General features: G+C 49.0%; 1 protein-coding gene across 1 annotated transcript in view; it reads right to left on the bottom strand.

The window, feature by feature from the left end:
* The window catches only part of URB1 (URB1 ribosome biogenesis factor), a 125,133-nt gene extending 107,468 nt beyond the window's left edge, over positions 1–17,665 (bottom strand). Inside the window, exons 1-5 of the mRNA XM_077479987.1 lie at positions 17,228–17,665; positions 12,795–12,934; positions 9,326–9,477; positions 7,627–7,759; positions 6,559–6,655 (exon numbers count right to left, since the gene is read on the bottom strand). Of these exons, the coding sequence (XP_077336113.1) occupies positions 6,559–6,655; positions 7,627–7,759; positions 9,326–9,477; positions 12,795–12,934; positions 17,228–17,576 (871 nt within the window). The 5' untranslated portion in view covers positions 17,577–17,665. The remainder of the gene's footprint in view (positions 1–6,558; positions 6,656–7,626; positions 7,760–9,325; positions 9,478–12,794; positions 12,935–17,227) is intronic.
* Between the last annotated feature and the right edge of the window lie 2,743 nt (positions 17,666–20,408).

Raw genomic sequence — 20,408 nt, 5'->3', positions numbered from 1 at the left:
CCAAGGGGAGGGGCAGATTTTCTTGGCAAGACTTTATTGCTTCTTTCATGGAGAGGCAAGAAGTAGCTGCAGCATCGTGGTTTTTATATGATATAAGCTGTATACAGTTGGTGCACTGGAGCACCTTTTAAAGCCGAGTTCCACCCAAAAATGTAACTTCCGCTGATCCAGTTCCTCCCCCCCTCCCGGGGTCACATTTTACATCTTTCAGAGGGGAGGAAGGAGCAGATATCCATCTAATACAGGTATTTGCTCCCACTTCCGGCGATAGATCGCTGCAGATTCCACGGCGATCTACGCCATGTTTCCCCCGTCTGTCCGTCTTCTGGAGGACACACAGATCCCAGAAGACAGCAGGGACCAGCGAGGATAGCTTGCACATGTGCAGTAGAGAACCAGGCTGTGAACTAAAGATGCCAGTGCCTGCACCTGGGAGCCGAGGGGGTGGGTCGGATTCAGGTGAGGACATGGCGGGCGCCCTGGACAGGTAAGTGTCCATATATTAAAAGTCAGCAGCTGCAGTATTTGTAGCTGCTGACTTTTAATTTTATTTTTTCGGCAGAACTCCGCTTTAAATGTGAGTTCTATGCACATTTTTTTAATAAACGGAATATTGTTTAAAATGATATAAGCACTATTTGGAGCTCTCTCTCTCCCATTTTCGAGTCATAATGGAGGTACATCAATGTGAGGTCACACTTTGTGAGGTGAGCGCATTTCTTATGGGGGAACACTGAGGTGAATGGATACAAAGCACCGATTTTTGAGAATTTGTGAAGACTCAAGTTAAAACTTTTTTCTAACATTATTCATTTACTATCTTATTGCACTTAACCAAGGGATTTATAGTGTTATAAGAAGAAATATACATGAATGTATTATATTATTGTTTATTCACATGTTAATATGATGGCACTCATATTGGCACAGGAGAATTGAGACACTAAGTGATTGGATACATTTATTAACAATAACGCAGCATTAGTATTATTTTGTTTTATTTGCACATTTATATTGGGAGTGTGTTACTTGCTGCTTGCATTTCTTACTTAGATTATAGCATTCCAGTTGGTCGCAAAGACTATCAGACAAGTGTCAGGTTGTAGGGCCACCATATATTTTGTATGAGTTAAGTACTGATAGCACTCATTTGCTATTTAACAAAGACCCTGCTAGGGTGGCATGGAACTATTAAGACTTTCTAAAGTGATTAGGGTTTTGGAAGAAGATAAACCAAACAGCCTCAGTTATCAGTCCTGAACTCAGGAAGGAGGCAGGTCAGCCTCCATGGAGGCCTTACAGCCTGAGCTGACATTTCTTTAGATGCTAGCATTTTCCTTTACTGCACATTGGTGTGCGGTCTAATTGCATGTCTTTGCTAGCCTGTGCGTGTCTGCTCTGTAAGGGTGTCTCTTTCCCAACACGTGTGTTGCAGGTCCGTGCTTACGTCATTTTTTAAAAAAATTTCTGTGCAATGGGTAGGGGTAGCCCACTGCCCTCAATGTGCGATCATTCCAGAATCTGCGTGCTCAAGTGAGAACAAAGGATGAAATAAAAAATAAAAAAAATAAAGGAGGGAATAATGACATGGCTTTGGAGAGTGTATTGAGGAGAAGGGGTGCAACAGTGAGGAGGAAAGCAGAGAGAGAGGTAGTGCACGAGCTATAAGAGTGTAAAGTTAATTTTAGATATGTTGAACCCCCCAGGCCTGCAAGGAAAAGGTGGTTAAGCTAGCCATACTGTAGATGAGTCAATTTTTTTTTCATTCAACCAGCGAGTTAAATGAAAAGAAAAAATAAATAAATAACCCGATTCCCCCCTATCCACGCAGTTGAGGTTCATGAGGGAATCCTTCCCATTGAGCTATTGTATTCTGACAGCAGGGAGACTTTCCCACTGTCACAATGTACAGCATTGATCGAAAGGCTCAAGACAGTTGAACAGAAGTCGGTCAGTAGACTGACTTCTGTTCAACCACAGTTGCCACATACATGGATCGAAAATCACCGTTCCTGATGAACCAGCCAAATGTTGAGCCATGAATGGCCAGGGTTGGAGAACGCTCCAACACTACAATGTTTAACTGGAAACACTGAGTGCTCTTGTCTTTTTTTATATGATACAAGATAGATATATTAGATTTGTAAAATATTTAGGGAGCTGTAAGTGTCCCATTTGACCACTTGATACTGCATATAAATATTGAAATATTAGATACAACTGCATATAATTGTACAATCTATGGGATACATATATGTGGTAACATAAAAAATACAAATACCGTATATACTCGAGTATAGGCCGACCCGAATATAAGCCGAGGCCCCCAATTTACCCCCAAAAAAACTGGCAAACTTATTGACTCGTGTATAAGCCGAGGGTGAGACATGCCTGTCCATCCCTGTGTGTGTGTCCGTCCATCCCTGTGTGTCCGTCCATCCCTGTGTGTCCGTCCATCCATCCCTGTGTGTGTGTGTGTCCATCCATCCATCCCTGTGTGTGTGTGTCTCCATCCATCCATCCATCCATCCCTGTGTGTGTGTGTCTCCATCCATCCATCCCTGTGTGTGTGTGTATCCGTGTGTGTGTGTGTGTGTGTGTGTGTGTGTGTGTGTGTGTGTGTGTGTGTGTGTGTGTGTGTGTCCAGCCTACCTGTGTCCCGAGCCTTTGTCCCGAGCCTCCGTCCCGTGCCTTGCCTCCTTGCCTTGCCGCCGTGCCTTGCCTCCGTCCCGTCCCGTCCCGTCCCGTGCCGTGCCTTGCCTCCGTCCCGTGCCCTCTTCGTCGGCGCCTCGGCGGCCATTGTAAAATTCAAAAGCTGCGCCGCCGCCTTCGCCTGTGATAGGCGGAACACTGAATTTCCCAGCAGCCTGTGTTCCGCCTATCACGTACATCGTATCATCCTCGTCCGTAGTACGAGGATGATACGATGTCCGTGATAGGCGGAACACAGGCTGCTGGGAAATTCAGTGTTCCGCCTATCACAGGCGAAGGCGGAGCCGGAGGCGCGGCTTTTGAATTATAGAATGGCCGCTGTCTGTCTGCTCGACACGCTGATCGAGCGGGCAGACAGCGATGACTCGAGTATAAGCCGAGGGGGGCACTTTCAGCCTCAAAAAAGAGGCTGAAAATCTCGGCTTATACTCGAGTATATACGGTAATAAGGAAAGGAATAAAGAAATAATACTGCAGTATAATTGCATACCTTATAAAAAACATGGTTAAACCTTATATTTATCTAAATTCATGGCAATTATTTTTGTATTTATGTATAATCTACATTAGATACAAAAACAGCAGTTAACAAAAGCAACTAAAAACTGACCCAATACCATTATTTTTTTGGGGTCATTCAGAAATCAAGGTCAGAGTCTCAGAAATGGACAAGTGGCATCCTCCCAGCTGACTATAATCTGAAAAAGTGGTTCATTTTTTTAACATGAAAATATCTCAGCAACTGGGATAGACGTTTTATGTAACCAACCAGCTGAACTTGGGGGAAAAAATCCAGGTTGTAGAAGGGTACATTAATTGGGTGCAGGAACACATGGGAAACCTTTGCTGCCATTGTGCTCTTGCTGGGCATCACGTGCGTCTCTGTGGCTTTAAGGAGAGGTGGGCTCCCACCAGGCATAGCTGCCCTTAATCTATCCATTCTTATATGTGCTCCTATTATTGCAATATGTGTGAACTAAAATAATACATGAACCTGCAAAAGCCAAATCAGAAATCAGATCACTTAGCTTAGCAAATGTAGAGTTAAAGTGGTTGTAAAGTCTCATGGTTTTTCACCTTAAGGCTACTTTCACATTTTTCAGGTGTTTTCAGGCATTTTATCGCAAAAAAAAAAAAGCACTTGAAAATTGCCTCCCATGCCACCCCTGTGTGAAAGCCTGAGTGTTTTCACACTGGGGCGGTGCTCTTGCAGGACATAACAAAAAGTCCTGCAGGCAGCATAGAAGCTCTGTATACATCACTCCTACACCACCCCAGCCCATTGGAATGCATGGGCAGCACTTCCGAATCGTATGAAAAGCGATTCAGAATCGGTGAAACATGGGTGGATTTAACCCTTTTAGCGGTGCTTTTAACCCTCGCTAGCGGCCCAAGAAACAGCGGTAAAGCACCGCTAAAACGAGCCAGCCACAGTGTAAAAGTAGCCTAATGCATTAAGGTGAAAAACCTGTGCTGCAGCTGTCCCCAGAGCTCCCCCTTTTTCTTACCTGAACCCGATCAATCCAGCGATGCGCATGAGTCCAGCGGCTCCACCCACTGTCTCCGTCCATCCTCAATGGAGGCATTGGCTCCCGCTGCTGTCAATCAAATCCAGTAACACAAGAGCGCGGGGGGGGGGGGGGGGCAGGGCCGAGTTTGTGTCAATGAACGCAGCACCTGGACTCATGAGCGCACCTGCATGGGTGCCCCCCAGGGAAAGCGGCTCTCCGTGGGGGGCACCTGATGAAGAGGAGGAGCCAGGAGCACTGCCGGTGCACCCCAGAGGAGGAGGATTGGGGCTGCTCTGTGCAAAGCCCTTGCACAAAGCAGGTAAGTATAACGTGTGTTATTTAAAAAGAGAGAGAATATACCATTTCTCACTAGAATACAATTGCTAATTTTATGATGGCACAGGCTAACACGTACCAACGAATGGTGAAATATAAATGTTATGGTTTAGGCACTTTGTAAATCATCATTGGATCTCTGTAGTAAAGTCATGTGGTGTTCTATATATTGTAACAGAATGTTATTTATATTATCTTCTCATGGCCAACAGTGACATCCACTGGCTTTTATAAATACTACAATAACTTATTCACAATCACTTGTTCTGATGCTTCCAGTATTTCTTCTAACATTCATTTGGGGTTACAACAAACCTCTAAGGACTTAGTCGCACTTGACTAAATGTCTAACGCTTCAGACAGGAATCAATGAGCGTTAGTATGTGCATTAGACAGGCGTATTCACAAGCATTAATGAGGAGTTAAAAATGCTCCCCAAACGCTTTATGAACCGTTTGATGAGCGTTAAAACTGTTCCACAAATGCCTATTCCATTACAGTAAACGAACGAATCTTAACGCCCCGCAACTGCCTGCCAGAGCATTTGCGAGGCTTTACCATAAACTTGAATGGGAGGCGTTGAAAGGCTTTAAACTCCTGACTCAACATGAGGCTTCAATTCTGAAGCAATGCTAACGCTTATTATGAACAGTGCTGTCTATTGTAGCTTAGTATTTTATGCATAGGTGTTTGAGGGGCCCTTTGAACACCTCTCAAACGCCTGCTCTTAATGCCATTGTGAACTCAGCCTAAAGCCCCATACACACTATCAGATTTTCTGCTGATTTTTTCCTTCAGATTTACCAAAACCATATAATATGAGGTCAAACCTTAGGAGTTTCAATTTGTATGCAATCAGGCAGGCCCTTGCACTACATGGTTTTGGTAAATCCGAAGGAAAAAAAATCTGCAGAAAATCTGATAGTGTGTATGGGGCGTTAGAGATAATCTCTGTCCCTCATTACCCCCTTTGAGTCATTGGTGGTCAAAACTGTATACCGCCATGGAAAGAAAAAGATTTCCCTTTTGCCTTCACTGAACAGACCAGTCTGGCTGGGCTGACCTGAATGGGTGTGCTTCTGCTCTATCAGCATTACACTGGATCACAAGAACAGGAGGCTAGCTGCTGAGTTAGCCAGATTGTTCTTTCTACCTGCAGCCTGCGTCTTGATTTATTTCCACCAATGGGCCTAGAAGTGGAGTTGGATCAACAGGAGAAAGCCCATTCAAAAATCAGAAGAACAAGCACAGTGTGTCAGTGTAGTACAGATAAATGAATACGACTTAAAGGAGTTGTAAACCTTTTTATTTTTTCACCTTAATGCATCCTATGCATTAAGGTGAAAAAACTGCTGGCAGTGACCGGCCCCCCATTTTACTTACCTGAGCCCTGGAACTTGACACACCGGGGACGCACCGTCTCTGCCCGGGGTTCTTGGCTCTTGATTGGATAGATAGCAATGCAGCCATTGGCTCCCGCTGCTGTCAATCAAATCCAATGAGGTGGGCACCGGGGGGCGAGCCATACATTTGGCGGTTATGGACGCCGAATGCTGGACTTGGGAGCGCACCTGCAAGGTAAAGGGGAAGCGCTTCCCCCTAGGGGGTTATCTGATGTGGGGAGGAGCTGTGAGAGCCACCGGGGGACCCCAGAAGACGAGGATCGGGGCCACTCTGTGCAAAACGAGCTGCACAGTGGAGGCAAGTATGATATGTTTGTTATTTTAAAATAAAAAAACAACACTTGCAATCACTTTAAGCAGGGTATACGCCCACCAAAATTTGGTCAGTTTAGCAGAGAAACTGGCCGAACTTCAGTCCATGTGTACTGCTGTCTGTGCAGCAGTGGGAGTCCCCGCTGTCAGAATAAAAAGGCACAGTGGGAGAGATTGCTGCATCAACGTAGCGTGCAGTGATCTGTGGGATTTTTAGTTCAATCTGCTGGTTGAAAAAAAAACTCAGCCTGTGTACCCAGCTTTAATCACTACACTTAGATTACCTTTGAGCTCCAGAATTTGAACAATGTTGGTATTATCCCCAGAAATCAGGAAGGAGAGAGCAAACTGTATATATGCCATCCTGACATCCGGCCTGCCCTACAATAGAAAGACAGAAGGTTTCATTCATGCAAAAGGAATCAGAGACATTGCAAATAAAAAAAAAGTTACATAAAAGCATTCTTATCTTCCCTTCAAACTAAACTCCAGAGAAAACAAAATACACAAATGAATGCAGCTCTGTGATCACTACTATATATATCTCATAATATAGTTTTTGTATGCAAGAATTGTAAGTTTTTGTCGGTAACCAGACTTCCATTCAATCATACTAAATATTAAATTATTCACACCAGAACGCAGTGCCAGAAAGGCATGTTCCATGTGGGTTTCCTGCACCATGTTCAAAAGGCACTGCTTTTGTGATCTATTGCGTGTGACGCTACATTGTTAAGCCCAAGCGCAGTGTGTTTCTGGACACAAAAATAAAATAAGTATTACAAAAGAGCCCAGGGTTCAGGGGCCCGCTACGCTCAGAGCCCAGGGTTCAGGGGCCCGCTACGCTCAGAGCCCAGGGTTAAAGTGGTTGCAAGACAGGTTATTATCTGAATGCATTCAGATAAAAAAAAAAATCTTATATGTGCAGCAGCCAACCCCCCCAGCCAACCCCCCCCCCCCGCCCCCGCCCCCCGCCCAACCCTCCCTCCCTTTAGCCCCATCTAGATCCAGTGATGCTGCAGAAGTGTCTAGGTTGCCCAGGACTCCCCTCATTGGCTGAAATAGCAGCGCAGTGCCATTGGTTCCTGCTGCTGCCAAAGGGAAGAGAAAGGGGGCTGGCTCTTGCTCCTTGCTGTTCACTGATGACAGCAGTGGAGGCGGCGGCGGCGGGGGAGGGAGGGACTGAAGGTGTGGGGGAAGAGACTGGTGGTGGAGAGAGAACCAGTCTAGTACCTACAAGTAGAAGGCAGGGGTCGGTGGTGCAGACCTGTTTGTGGTCTACCTGTCCGCGATGGATGGGTTTGCGAGTTTTATGGATCAGTATGCATGCTTGGATTGCAATGGATGCTTACTTGTTTGTCTCTTTTCTTTAGCAATCCTGGTAGGTACTTGTTGTTGAAATCAAAATGGCTGAAAACATCCCTGGCACAGTCTGGTCCTTGTGTCACCATTGCGGACAACAAGTTGAGGCAAATGCGAGACATCCTGTGCAGATTAAAGAATCAAAAGGTTTTTAGAAGGAAACCGAGATGACACAAACAACGTTAGCCTATTGCTTAGGAAACATTGTGTTAGTTATCAACAGTAGCAGTGCAGAGTTTTGTAATGCAATGGACAGCACACGCACTGAGTGGAAACAGGTGGAGCTCATAGTGAACAAGAAACCATACAGAGTGGAGCAGTATGAACTATGCAACACACAGTATAATGCAGAGAGCAGAGCAAGCCAAAGAATGCAACATCCAGCACAGTTTAAGATGGAGCTGTACAGCGTATATAATCTACAGCACAGCTTTCAATGATTTGGTATATGTAACTGAAAAATAGTACAGAAGAAAAGAGAAATTGATCATTTACTATACACATAGCAAAGAACACTGTGGTCCGAAGTATGTAACATGCAGCAGAGTATGAAAGGGTAAAGCATATGATGCAAACATCTGCTCCCCTCTTTGGTGCCATAAAAACACAACCAGTATGTGTAGTCTGGGTGAGTGGCTCTCACTTCAACATTTCAAAGATTCTGCAGTAAAATCTTAAAACATTCAAAAAATAAGGTAACTGCATTTGCATTGTCTGTGGCAATATGGTATCTACTCCCACCAGTCAACTTACCCTGAGAGAACCATGGAAAATGCTAAAATGTATCATTCTTCAATACTTTGAGTCTCTAAACCCAGAATAAGTACAATATCTCACAAAAGTGAATACACCGCTCACATTTTTGTAAATATTTTATTATAACTTGTCATGTGACAACACTGAAGAAATGACACTTTGCTACAATGTAAAGTAGTGAGTGTACAGCTTGTATAACAGTGTAAATTTGCTGTCCCCTCAAAATAACTCAACACACAGCCATCAATGCCTAAGCCGCTGGCAACAAAAGTGAGTACACCCCTAAGTGAAAATGTCCAAATTGGGCCCAAAGTGTCAATATTTTGTGTGGCCACCGTTATTTTCCTGCACTGCTTTAACTCTCTTGGGCATGGAGTTCACCAGAGCTTCACAGGTTGCCACTGGAGTTCTTCCACTCCTCCATGACGACATCACAGAGCTGGTAGATGTTAGAGATCTTGCGCTCCACCACCTTCCATTTGAGGATGTCCCACAGATGCTCAATAGAGTTTAGGTATGGAGACATGCTTGGTCAGTCCATCACCTTTACCCTCAGCTTCGAGCTCTGAAAAGCCTGGTTACACGCTGTGATCAGCTGTGATTGGTCACAGCTGATCACGTGGTAAAGAGCCTTCGTCAGAGGCTCTTTACCTAGATTGGAGCTGCGGTGTGTTAGAGTAACACACCACTGATCGCCGGGCTGGGCGCAAGATCACAGCTCATTCTGCTGAATGTCATATGATATTCAGTCACGATAACGCACCCATTAACCACTTCCCGCCCGGCCTATAGGAGAATGATGGCCGGGTGGGAAGTGGTTAAAGGGTGCCTCAACTGAAAAAAGGTTGAGAAACACTGCAAGAGAATGACCTTCCCAGCCACGTTATGGAAAGAGAACATGGAGAATACGGCAGTCCCTAGGAAAGCCCTTACCTGTGGGTTTCTGAGTACACAGAGGAATAGATCAGCTTCATGTGTGTATTCAGTATGTACTTTACTATGTTAACACCAGCAACACTCAGATGTGACAAGTCACTGGCCGTTCTCAGCAAAATGGCTTCCAGGGCTTGGAAGAGTAACATCGTCTGAAATCAAAGAAACACAAAAAAAAAAATGAATTGATAGTCTATATAAAAAATAAAAAATAAACATAATAGAAGAGGTGTTTGGTAGCAGAAATCAGTCATGTTAGCAACACTAAATGGAATCTACAGTCATTTTCATTTTTATTTAATTTTTTTGTGAATGCGCCCAATGTAACATAAGAAATGTTATTAATGTCTATTAAAGTTGTTTGTGCTGTCTCTTGCCTCTCCTTCCCCTAGTAACTAGCTTTCCATTGGTATAAAAAAAAAAAATAATCAGACCAATCAGCAATAACCAAAGAGCATTCCAGGTCTTCGGTGGTTTGTCTAGACCAGGATTAATTCAGATTTGAGTGTAGATGGATGATATCATAGCACCCTTTTTCAATACACTTTGAAGTGTTTTTAACATTTTATTCCATTTATAACATTTCAAGTATTATCATTAAGTATCCATAAGAGGAATAGCACCACACCTACACCTTTCTCAACTAACAGCATCCAATCCATTCCTTGCCACCTCCTCTGTGTTTCATAACAAATATTGGAGAGCTAATGTGATCAAACATCTCCCAGCTGTATGAATGAGCTCTCTGTTTCTGTTCTGCTTGTGTCAGATCTCATTTCTGTGTAGCATCTCACCTGCAGAACCCTAGATTGAGAGACCCGGTTATTGTGGAAATTTTACTAAGATGCATTTAATATGTATTGTCAGTGTCTCCCAGTATTAGTTCTTCTGCAGCCCACTCTAAAGAACGGACTGGGACAGACTGACGCTGGTTGAGACCCGTTTGGTAGTGGAAAGTTTCTTGAGGATGCAAAGAAGAGTTTTCAGAGTGGGGATATGTTAGCCAGTGAAGGGCCACGATCGTCTGGTGGGGGGGGGGGGGGGGGGTTCACTCTGCAAAGACATTATCGGTTATGGAGGATGTACGCTGGTGTGTCTGATCAACACTTGGGGATTTGTATAAATCCTCCTGTTTGAAGGAATGGCTGTGCTTGATTGGCCGAAGGTGAAGCTAACAAAATCTATTGTTATATAAAGATTTCTCCCATTATCGGCAAGTCTGATTGTGGAGCTAAGGATGGTGGTCATGTCTGTGGGAAGATATGGGAAACAGGGGTTTATTAAGATGCATTATACCAAGAAGCTGAAAGAGGGCAGGAGACATTGATTACGCGCAGCGTATAGTGGAATGTTCGCGACACAGTGATTTTTAGATATGCAGTTTCTTCACAGGAAGTGTCAATTCTCAGACTACTCAGATGTAAAGATTTAGTCTACTATAGGCTGTGAACACAGGGCAACAAACACCACCAAGATGAAAAAAGAACACAAGGTGCAGGTAGGAATGCGTACAAAGCTTCTAAATATTTAATGGGCCTGCCGAGTATCAGGTCAAACAAAATGTTGGCAAGATTTCGCCAAGTTTAAAAAAAGCTTCAAGCTGAGCCTCACTGTCTGTGTCTATAGGCACCACAAGCAGTGTGCCTCAGGATCAAGCCCATTGGTGTACATCAATAGGAAGAGGATTCTTATGGTGGCACAGAGAGAGGAGGAGGAGCCAAGGGGGACCCGAGAAGAGGAAGATTGGGGCTACTCTGAGCAAAATCACTGCACAGAGCAGGTAAGTATAACATAGTTCGTTTTTTTTTTTTTTATAATTTAGCCTTTACAATTACTTTAACTTTTGCAAAAGATGGACTAGGCCTTTAAATGCATTTTTAACGCACATGTTTGAATGTGATCAGTCTCTTGCAATTCACAGGAATGCAGAGCTCAGACTGGTAGAGGGGGAAGCAGCACAAAGATCCAATTGGGTGCAACACTGTGCTCATGTGCTAATAAGGAGCATGCTAAGGGAGGTGAACTCATCAGTCTGGCTTTTCTTCCTTTCATTGTCCAATCAAAGGCTGCGAGCTGGATGAGACCTAAGGGGCATGTTCACCTTTAAAAAAAATAAATAAATGCAAATTTTTCTGCAGGTAATAATATGCATTTACTATTTTCTTTTTTTCTTGAGAGCCTGTAAAGTATGTGATGTCAGGCTCTTGCAGACTGTCAGTACACTGTCTGCCCGTACCTCGGATACAGGCAGGCAGTTACTGAAGCCCAAGAAGCTTAGACCCCTTTCACACTGGGGCACTTTTCAGGCGCTTTAGCGTTAAAAAAAAAAAAAAAAAAAAGCACCTGTAAAGCGCCTGAAAGAAGCCTCAACTGCAATCCCAATGTGAAAGCCCAAATGCCTTCACACTGAGGCGCTGCGCTGGCAGGGCGTCAAAAAAAAGTCCTGCAAGCAGCTTCTTTGCAGCGATTTATACACTGCTCCTAAAGTGCCCCTTCCCATTGAAATCTCTGGGAAGCGCCCGAAAAACGCCTGCAAATCACTATTGGCAGCGGCGCATTGTGGGCGCTTTTAACCCTTTATTTGCCCACTAGTGGGGGGTTAAAAGCGCCCCAATATCGCTTTGAAAAACGCTGGTAAAGTGCCGCTAGTTTAAGCAGCGCTTTACCAGTGTTTTTCGGGCGCTGGTAGTGTGAAACGGCTCTTAGACTGCTTTTACACCAAGCCGCCCATAGCGCGGGCGGTAAAACTTTGCTATTTTTAGCCGTGTTTTACTGTTGGATTTGCAGCGCCTTTCGGCCGCTAGCGGGGCGCTTTTACCCCCCTCCCTGCTAGCGGCCGAGAAAGGGTAGATAGCGGTGTATTGCCGGCAGTATTGCAGCGCTGCCCCAGTGATTTCAATGGGGAGCAGCGGTGGAGGAGTGGTAAACACATCGCTCCTTCACCGCTCCAAAGAAGCTGCTGGCGGGACTTTTCCTGACATCCTGCCAGCGCACCGCTGTAGTGTGAAAGCCCTCAGGCTTTCAAACTGGAGCAGCAATTTGAGGGCGGATTGCAGGTGCTATTTCTAACGCTATAGTGCCTGCAAAACGCCCTCGGTGTGAAAGAGGTCTTAAAGCACTTGGGCTTTCACATTGGGATTGCAAATGAGGCGTCTTTCAAGCGCTTTGCAGGCGCTTTTTTTTTTTAACACTAAAGCGCCTGAAAAACGCCCCAGTGTGAAAGGGGTCTTAATGAGCTATGAGAGCGTTAACCAGCAGCATTGAGAACTACAAGCCTTCAGCCGCAAAGGCAGTTGGTACTTGTAGGCTGAACAGGGATGTGGTATGTGGCAGAGCTGTGTAAATCTCAGAACTGGATGGATGGACAGACACACAACTCCTTTGTTAGGTAAAACAGTTCCCACAGATGTATGTCATCTGTGTATATAGCCATTTGTCTGGAGTTTAGTGCTAAATAAAGTGCACTCACCTCATTCTCAGGTCTTCTCTCTCCATCCAAAAGCTTCAACATTTCACTGCATTCCACAGAGATCTTAATATAACCCTCCACAACATCATAAATGTGAGGACTGGGCAGCTTTCTAGATAAAGTGATGAATTGCTGCAAACCTGAAAAATATGAATATCCATTATACACAGAGGAAGGTACAATAATCCACAACATGCCGAGTCACAGGACCTTCCATGAGCCGGAGCATTCCGACCTGAACCCCATCACAGCCGTCTACACAACCCAACCTCCTCCTGTAACAGCCGCATTCAAAGTCCCCATCCCCCTCTTTGCTTACATGAGACAGGAATGACCCGACACACCGCTCACTGGATGAAATAAGAAGCAATACCTGGGAGTTCAGCTTGGGATGAGATCAGGGGACCCCCAAGATCTGTACTGTGAATCTGCTGCACCCAGAAAACATCCACAATGAACACACCTGCCACCCAGCTGGTCATAACCAGGGGCCCCGCATCTCTCAGTACACTCTGGATACATCCCGGGGTCCCTCCGTTGGTTACTCACAAGGCATTCACCTTCTGACAGCAGTCTGCTCCAGGGGCCCCTCGCGTGACAGCGCAGACTGCTCCTACCCCAGGGGCCCCTCGCGTGACAGCGCAGACTGCTCCTACCCCCAGGGGCCCCTCGCGTGACAGCGCAGACTGCTCCTACCCCCCAGGGGCCCCTCGCGTGACAGCGCAGACTGCTCCTACCCCCCAGGGGCCCCTCGCGTGACAGCGCAGACTGCTCCTACCCCCAGGGGCCCCTCGCGTGACAGCGCAGACTGCTCCTACCCCCAGGGGCCCCTCGCGTGACAGCGCAGACTGCTCCTACCCCCAGGGGCCCCTCGCGTGACAGCGCAGACTGCTCCTACCCCCAGGGGCCCCTCGCGTGACAGCGCAGACTGCTCCTACCCCCAGGGGCCCCTCGCGTGACAGCGCAGACTGCTCCTACCCCCAGGGGCCCCTCGCGTGACAGCGCAGACTGCTCCTACCCCCAGGGGCCCCTCGCGTGACAGCGCAGACTGCTCCTACCCCCAGGGGCCCCTCGCGTGACAGCGCAGACTGCTCCTACCCCCAGGGGCCCCTCGCGTGACAGCGCAGACTGCTCCTACCCCCAGGGGCCCCTCGCGTGACAGCGCAGACTGCTCCTACCCCCAGGGGCCCCTCGCGTGACAGCGCAGACTGCTCCTACCCCCAGGGGCCCCTCGCGTGACAGCGCAGACTGCTCCTACCCCCAGGGGCCCCTCGCGTGACAGCGCAGACTGCTCCTACCCCCAGGGGCCCCTCGCGTGACAGCGCAGACTGCTCCTACCCCCAGGGGCCCCTCGCGTGACAGCGCAGACTGCTCCTACCCCCAGGGGCCCCTCGCGTGACAGCGCAGACTGCTCCTACCCCCCAGGGGCCCCTCGCGTGACAGCGCAGACTGCTCCTACCCCCCAGGGGCCCCTCGCGTGACAGCGCAGACTGCTCCTACCCCCCAGGGGCCCCTCGCGTGACAGCGCAGACTGCTCCTACCCCCCAGGGGCCCCTCGCGTGACAGCGCAGACTGCTCCTACCCCCCAGGGGCCCCTCGCGTGACAGCGCAGACTGCTCCTACCCCCCAGGGGCCCCTCGCGTGACAGCGCAGACTGCTCCTACCCCCCAGGGGCCCCTCGCGTGACAGCGCAGACTGCTCCTACCCCCCAGGGGCCCCTCGCGTGACAGCGCAGACTGCTCCTACCCCCCAGGGGCCCCTCGCGTGACAGCGCAGACTGCTCCTACCCCCCAGGGGCCCCTCGCGTGACAGCGCAGACTGCTCCTACCCCCCAGGGGCCCCTCGCGTGACAGCGCAGACTGCTCCTACCCCCCAGGGGCCCCTCGCGTGACAGCGCAGACTGCTCCTACCCCCCAGGGGCCCCTCGCGTGACAGCGCAGACTGCTCCTACCCCCCAGGGGCCCCTCGCGTGACAGCGCAGACTGCTCCTACCCCCCAGGGGCCCCTCGCGTGACAGCGCAGACTGCTCCTACCCCCCAGGGGCCCCTCGCGTGACAGCGCAGACTGCTCCTACCCCCCAGGGGCCCCTCGCGTGACAGCGCAGACTGCTCCTACCCCCCAGGGGCCCCTCGCGTGACAGCGCAGACTGCTCCTACCCCCCAGGGGCCCCTCGCGTGACAGCGCAGACTGCTCCTACCCCCCAGGGGCCCCTCGCGTGACAGCGCAGACTGCTCCTACCCCCCAGGGGCCCCTCGCGTGACAGCGCAGACTGCTCCTACCCCCCAGGGGCCCCTCGCGTGACAGCGCAGACTGCTCCTACCCCCCAGGGGCCCCTCGCGTGACAGCGCAGACTGCTCCTACCCCCCAGGGGCCCCTCGCGTGACAGCGCAGACTGCTCCTACCCCCCAGGGGCCCCTCGCGTGACAGCGCAGACTGCTCCTACCCCCCAGGGGCCCCTCGCGTGACAGCGCAGACTGCTCCTACCCCCCAGGGGCCCCTCGCGTGACAGCGCAGACTGCTCCTACCCCCCAGGGGCCCCTCGCGTGACAGCGCAGACTGCTCCTACCCCCCAGGGGCCCCTCGCGTGACAGCGCAGACTGCTCCTACCCCCCAGGGGCCCCTCGCGTGACAGCGCAGACTGCTCCTACCCCCCAGGGGCCCCTCGCGTGACAGCGCAGACTGCTCCTACCCCCCAGGGGCCCCTCGCGTGACAGCGCAGACTGCTCCTACCCCCCAGGGGCCCCTCGCGTGACAGCGCAGACTGCTCCTACCCCCAGGGGCCCCTCGCGTGACAGCGCAGACTGCTCCTACCCCCAGGGGCCCCTCGCGTGACAGCGCAGACTGCTCCTACCCCAGGGGCCCCTCGCGTGACAGCGCAGACTGCTCCTACCCCAGGGGCCCCTCGCGTGACAGCGCAGACTGCTCCTACCCCAGGGGCCCCTCGCGTGACAGCGCAGACTGCTCCTACCCCAGGGGCCCCTCGCGTGACAGCGCAGACTGCTCCTACCCCAGGGGCCCCTCGCGTGACAGCGCAGACTGCTCCTACCCCAGGGGCCCCTCGCGTGACAGCGCAGACTGCTCCTACCCCAGGGGCCCCTCGCGTGACAGCGCAGACTGCTCCTACCCCAGGGGCCCCTCGCGTGACAGCGCAGACTGCTCCTACCCCAGGGGCCCCTCGCGTGACAGCGCAGACTGCTCCTACCCCAGGGGCCCCTCGCGTGACAGCGCAGACTGCTCCTACCCCAGGGGCCCCTCGCGTGACAGCGCAGACTGCTCCTACCCCAGGGGCCCCTCGCGTGACAGCGCAGACTGCTCCTACCCCAGGGGCCCCTCGCGTGACAGCGCAGACTGCTCCTACCCCAGGGGCCCCTCGCGTGACAGCGCAGACTGCTCCTACCCCAGGGGCCCCTCGCGTGACAGCGCAGACTGCTCCTACCCCAGGGGCCCCTCGCGTGACAGCGCAGACTGCTCCTACCCCAGGGGCCCCTCGCGTGACAGCGCAGACTGCTCCTACCCCAGGGGCCCCTCGCGTGACAGCGCAGACTGCTCCTACCCCAGGGGCCCCTCGCGTGACAGCGCAGACTGCTCCTACCCCAGGGGCCCCTCGCGTGACAGCGCAGACTGCTCCTACCCCAGGGGCCCCTCGCGTGACAGCGCAGACTGCTCCTACCCCAGGGGCCCCTCGCTTGACAGCGCAGACTGCTCCTACCCCAGGGGCCCCTCGCTTGACAGCGCAGACTGCTCCTACCCCAGGGGCCCCTCGCTTGACAGCGCAGACTGCTCCTACCCCAGAGGCCCCTCGCTTTTCAGCGCAGACTGATCTACCACAGGGGCCCTTCGCTTGTCAGCGCAGACTGATCGTACCACAGGGGCCCCCTCGCTTGTCAGCGCAGAGTGATCGTACCACAGGGGCCCCCTCGCTTGTCAGCGCAGAGTGATCGTACCACAGGGGCCCCCTCGCTTGTCAGCGCAGACTGCTCCTACCTCAGGGGCCCCTCGCTTGTCAGCGCAGACTGATCGTACCCCAGGGGCCCCTCGCTTGTCAGCGCAGACTGATCGTACCCCAGGGGCCCCTCGCTTGTCAGCGCAGACTGATCGTACCCCAGGGGCCCCTCGCTTGTCAGCGCAGACTGCTCGTACCCCAGGTGCCCCTCACTTGTCAGCGCAGACTGCTCGTACCCCAGGTGCCCCTCACTTGTCAGCGCAGACTGCTCATACCCCAGGTGCCCCTCACTTGTCAGTGCAGACTGATCATACCCCCAGGGGCACCTCACTTGTCAGTGCAGACTGCTCATAACCCCAGGGGCACCTCACTTGTCAGTGCAGACTGCTCATACCCCCAGGGGCCCCTCACTTGTCAGTGCAGGCTACTCCTACCCCAGGGGCCCCTCACTTATCAGTGCAGACTGCTCATACCCCCAGGGGCCCTTCACCTTTCAGTGCAGTACTGGGCTCTTTCAGTAAGGATTTGAAGAGGGTTCCTGTGAACTCCACCTCCGGAGACTTGGCTCTCTTGGGCTCCGGAGAAGACTTGGCTCTCTTGGGCTCCGGAGAAGACTTGGCTCTCTTGGGCTCCGGAGAAGACTTGGCTCTCTTGGGCTCCGGAGAAGACTTGGCTCTCTTGGGCTCCGGAGAAGACTTGGCTCTCTTGGGCTCCGGAGAAGACTTGGCTCTCTTGGGCTCCGGAGAAGACTTGGCACTCTTGGGCTCCGGAGAAGACTTGGCTGACTTGGGCTCCGGGTCGGGGCCGTCCCCTCCAGAACTCCGGCTCCTCTTCCCCATGATGTTCCGATCTCCTGGCTGTGTACTGTCACCAGCACACAACACGTGGGGGCAGCATACAGCAAGCGGTCCGTTCCGATCCCGCTCCGACGGAAACAAAATTCAATGCTCACGAGTTCCGCATTTAGAAGGTGTCAGTCAGGGGGAGGATATCCTGGCATGGCTGGTACAATATTAGCCTCTGTGGAGACATCCAGTGACAGATGTTAAAAGAAAATTGGCCTGTTAATAAAGTCAATGAAAAAAATAAATGTCAGTGGAAATAGTTTTTTTCCTGCCTGAGAATCAGCTATTAGTATTTTTATCACTTTAAAGATTGTCTACTTTGCCCATTGTACAGCGGAAGGTTCTATTAGCAGGAGGCACAGTCCTGGTTAACCACTTGCTTACTGGGCACTTAAAACCCCCCTCCTGTCCAGACCAATTTTCAGCTTTCAGTGCTGATGCACTTTGAATGACAATTGCGCGGTCATACAACACTGACTCAAACTACATTTTTATCATTTTGTTCCCACAAATAGAGATTTCTTTTGGTGGCATTTGATCACCTCTGCGGTTTTTATTTTTTGTTAAAAAAAAAATGTAAAAAGACAGCATTTAAAAAAATATATATATTTTTTATATTTTGTTATAAAAATTTTTAAACAGGTAATTTTTCTCCTTCATTGATGTACGCTGATGAGGCTGCACTGATGGGCACCGATAGGGCGGCACTGAGAGGTGACACTGATGGGTGGCACTGAAGGGCATTGATAGGTGGCATTGGTGGGCATTGAGAAGTGGTACTAATAGGTGGCACTGATAGCTGGCAGTGATGGGCACTGATGGGTGGCAGCGATGGGCACTGATAGGTTACACTGAAAGGCAGCACTGCTAGGTGGCACTGATGAGGCACTGATTGGCACCACTGGTGGGCATTGATAGGTGGCACTTGTGGGCACTAATAGGTGGCACTTATGGGCATTGATAGGTGGCACTGTGGGCACTGGCAGGTGGCACTGGCAGGGGGTACTGATTGGCACAGATGAGGCAGATGTGCCTCCTTCCTCTTCGGGACTGATGTCCCTTGCACATAAACCGGTGATCGGCGTGAGGAGAAATAACAAAAACAATTACCGAGCTTTTGTTTACACACGTGATCAGCTGTCATTGGCTGACAGCTGATCACGTGGTAAGGGGCCAGGATTGACCCCTTACTCAGATCGGTGATCACCCGAGTCTCGGTGACTCAATAATCACAGCGAGCGTCGCATGCTCACCTGCAGGGGGCGCGTGCAAAGGGGAGGACTTTCTATGACGGCCTCCCTGAAATTCAGGTCTGCCCTGTGGCCATCATTCAGCTATAGCGCGCACCTCAAGTGGTTAATATTTGACTTTTCTGAGAGTGTCGAATGCCTGCGTCCCCTGCATCACTTAATGGTTCCGCTGATCCCTACATCAGTGCTAGCTCTTATAATGGCCTAGAGATACTTGTCATGTGTCCCGGATTTGGCAGGATAGTCCCGCTTTAATTGTCCCACAAATACCATGTCTGGGGCAATGACCAGGTCTGGGGCAATATTTACAGTCTACAGCTGTGTACTCAGCACCTCCCTCTCCACCTCTGGCCTGCCATCACCCCACCATATACAGTGGAGAGAGGCATCTGTCCCGGCCAGGCACCGACTTCAGTACTTCATGGGGGTTCTGTGTGGGCTCCACCCTCCCCAGGTCCATCATCAGTATGTAGTCCCACCTGGCAACTGGAACCAGAGAAGTCACAGCAACATAAGAAATATTAACCAGTGACTGCAGTGGTGGGTGGTAGACATGTGCAGAACGGAAAAATGTGTATAGTTTGATTTGTTATTTACATAAATTAGTTTAGTTAAATTGGTTTAATTAATTTAATTTGTTTTCATTATTTGTTTTTCAACCGAATTCAGAAAATTTGAATTCCATTCTAAATAAAATTTATTCTATTCGAAATTCAAATTTTGGAAGATGGTTATATTCTTTCTATTCAATTCTATTCTATTGTTTTTTCTATTCTATTCTTTTCTATTCTATTCAAATTTATTCTATTTTTTCTCAAAATTCAAATTTGACAGTGGGTCTAGGGATTCTATTTTATTGTTTTTCTCTATTTTATCCTTTATTGTTATTTCATTTTCATTTCTGTTCTTTACTATTTTATTCTATTGTATTCTTTTCTATTAATTTTGAATTTATTCTATTTGACGTTTGAATTCTGGAAGATGGTTATGTTCTATTTTATTCAATTCTATTATTTCTTTTTATATTCTATTCTATTTTAATATATTCTTTTCTATTATATTCAAATTTCTGATGAATGTTATTTCCTATTTTATTCTATGTTTTTTTCTAGTCTATTCTTTTCTATTAAAAAAAAAAATCTTTTTCTATTCTATTCAAATTTATTATATTCAAAATTCAAATTCTGGAAGATGGTTATATTCTATTTTATTCTATTTTTTCCTATTCTATTCTACTGTATACTTTTATTTTCTATTCAATTCTAATCTATTATTTTCTATTATTTCATTTTCAATTTTATTCTTTTTATAGTCTATTCAAATGTATTATATTCAAAATTTAAATTCTGGAAGAAGGTTATATTATTTCTATTTTATTCTATTTTTTTTCTATTCGATTCTGTTATTTCCTATTCAATTCTAATCTATTCTTTTCTATTCTCTTCAAATTTAAATTTATTCTACTCGAAATTTGGATTTCGGAAGATGGTTATATTCTATTTTATTCTAATCTATTCTATTGATTTTTTTTCTAATCTGTTCCATTCTATTCTATTCTTTTTTTTTTCTATTTGAA

The sequence above is a fragment of the Lithobates pipiens genome, unplaced genomic scaffold, assembly GCF_037356315.1.
Source record: "Lithobates pipiens isolate NorthernLeopardFrog02 unplaced genomic scaffold, aLitPip1_a1.2 Scaffold_16, whole genome shotgun sequence".
Taxonomy (NCBI): domain Eukaryota; kingdom Metazoa; phylum Chordata; class Amphibia; order Anura; family Ranidae; genus Lithobates; species Lithobates pipiens.
This window is presented reverse-complemented; position numbering and strand designations above follow the sequence as displayed.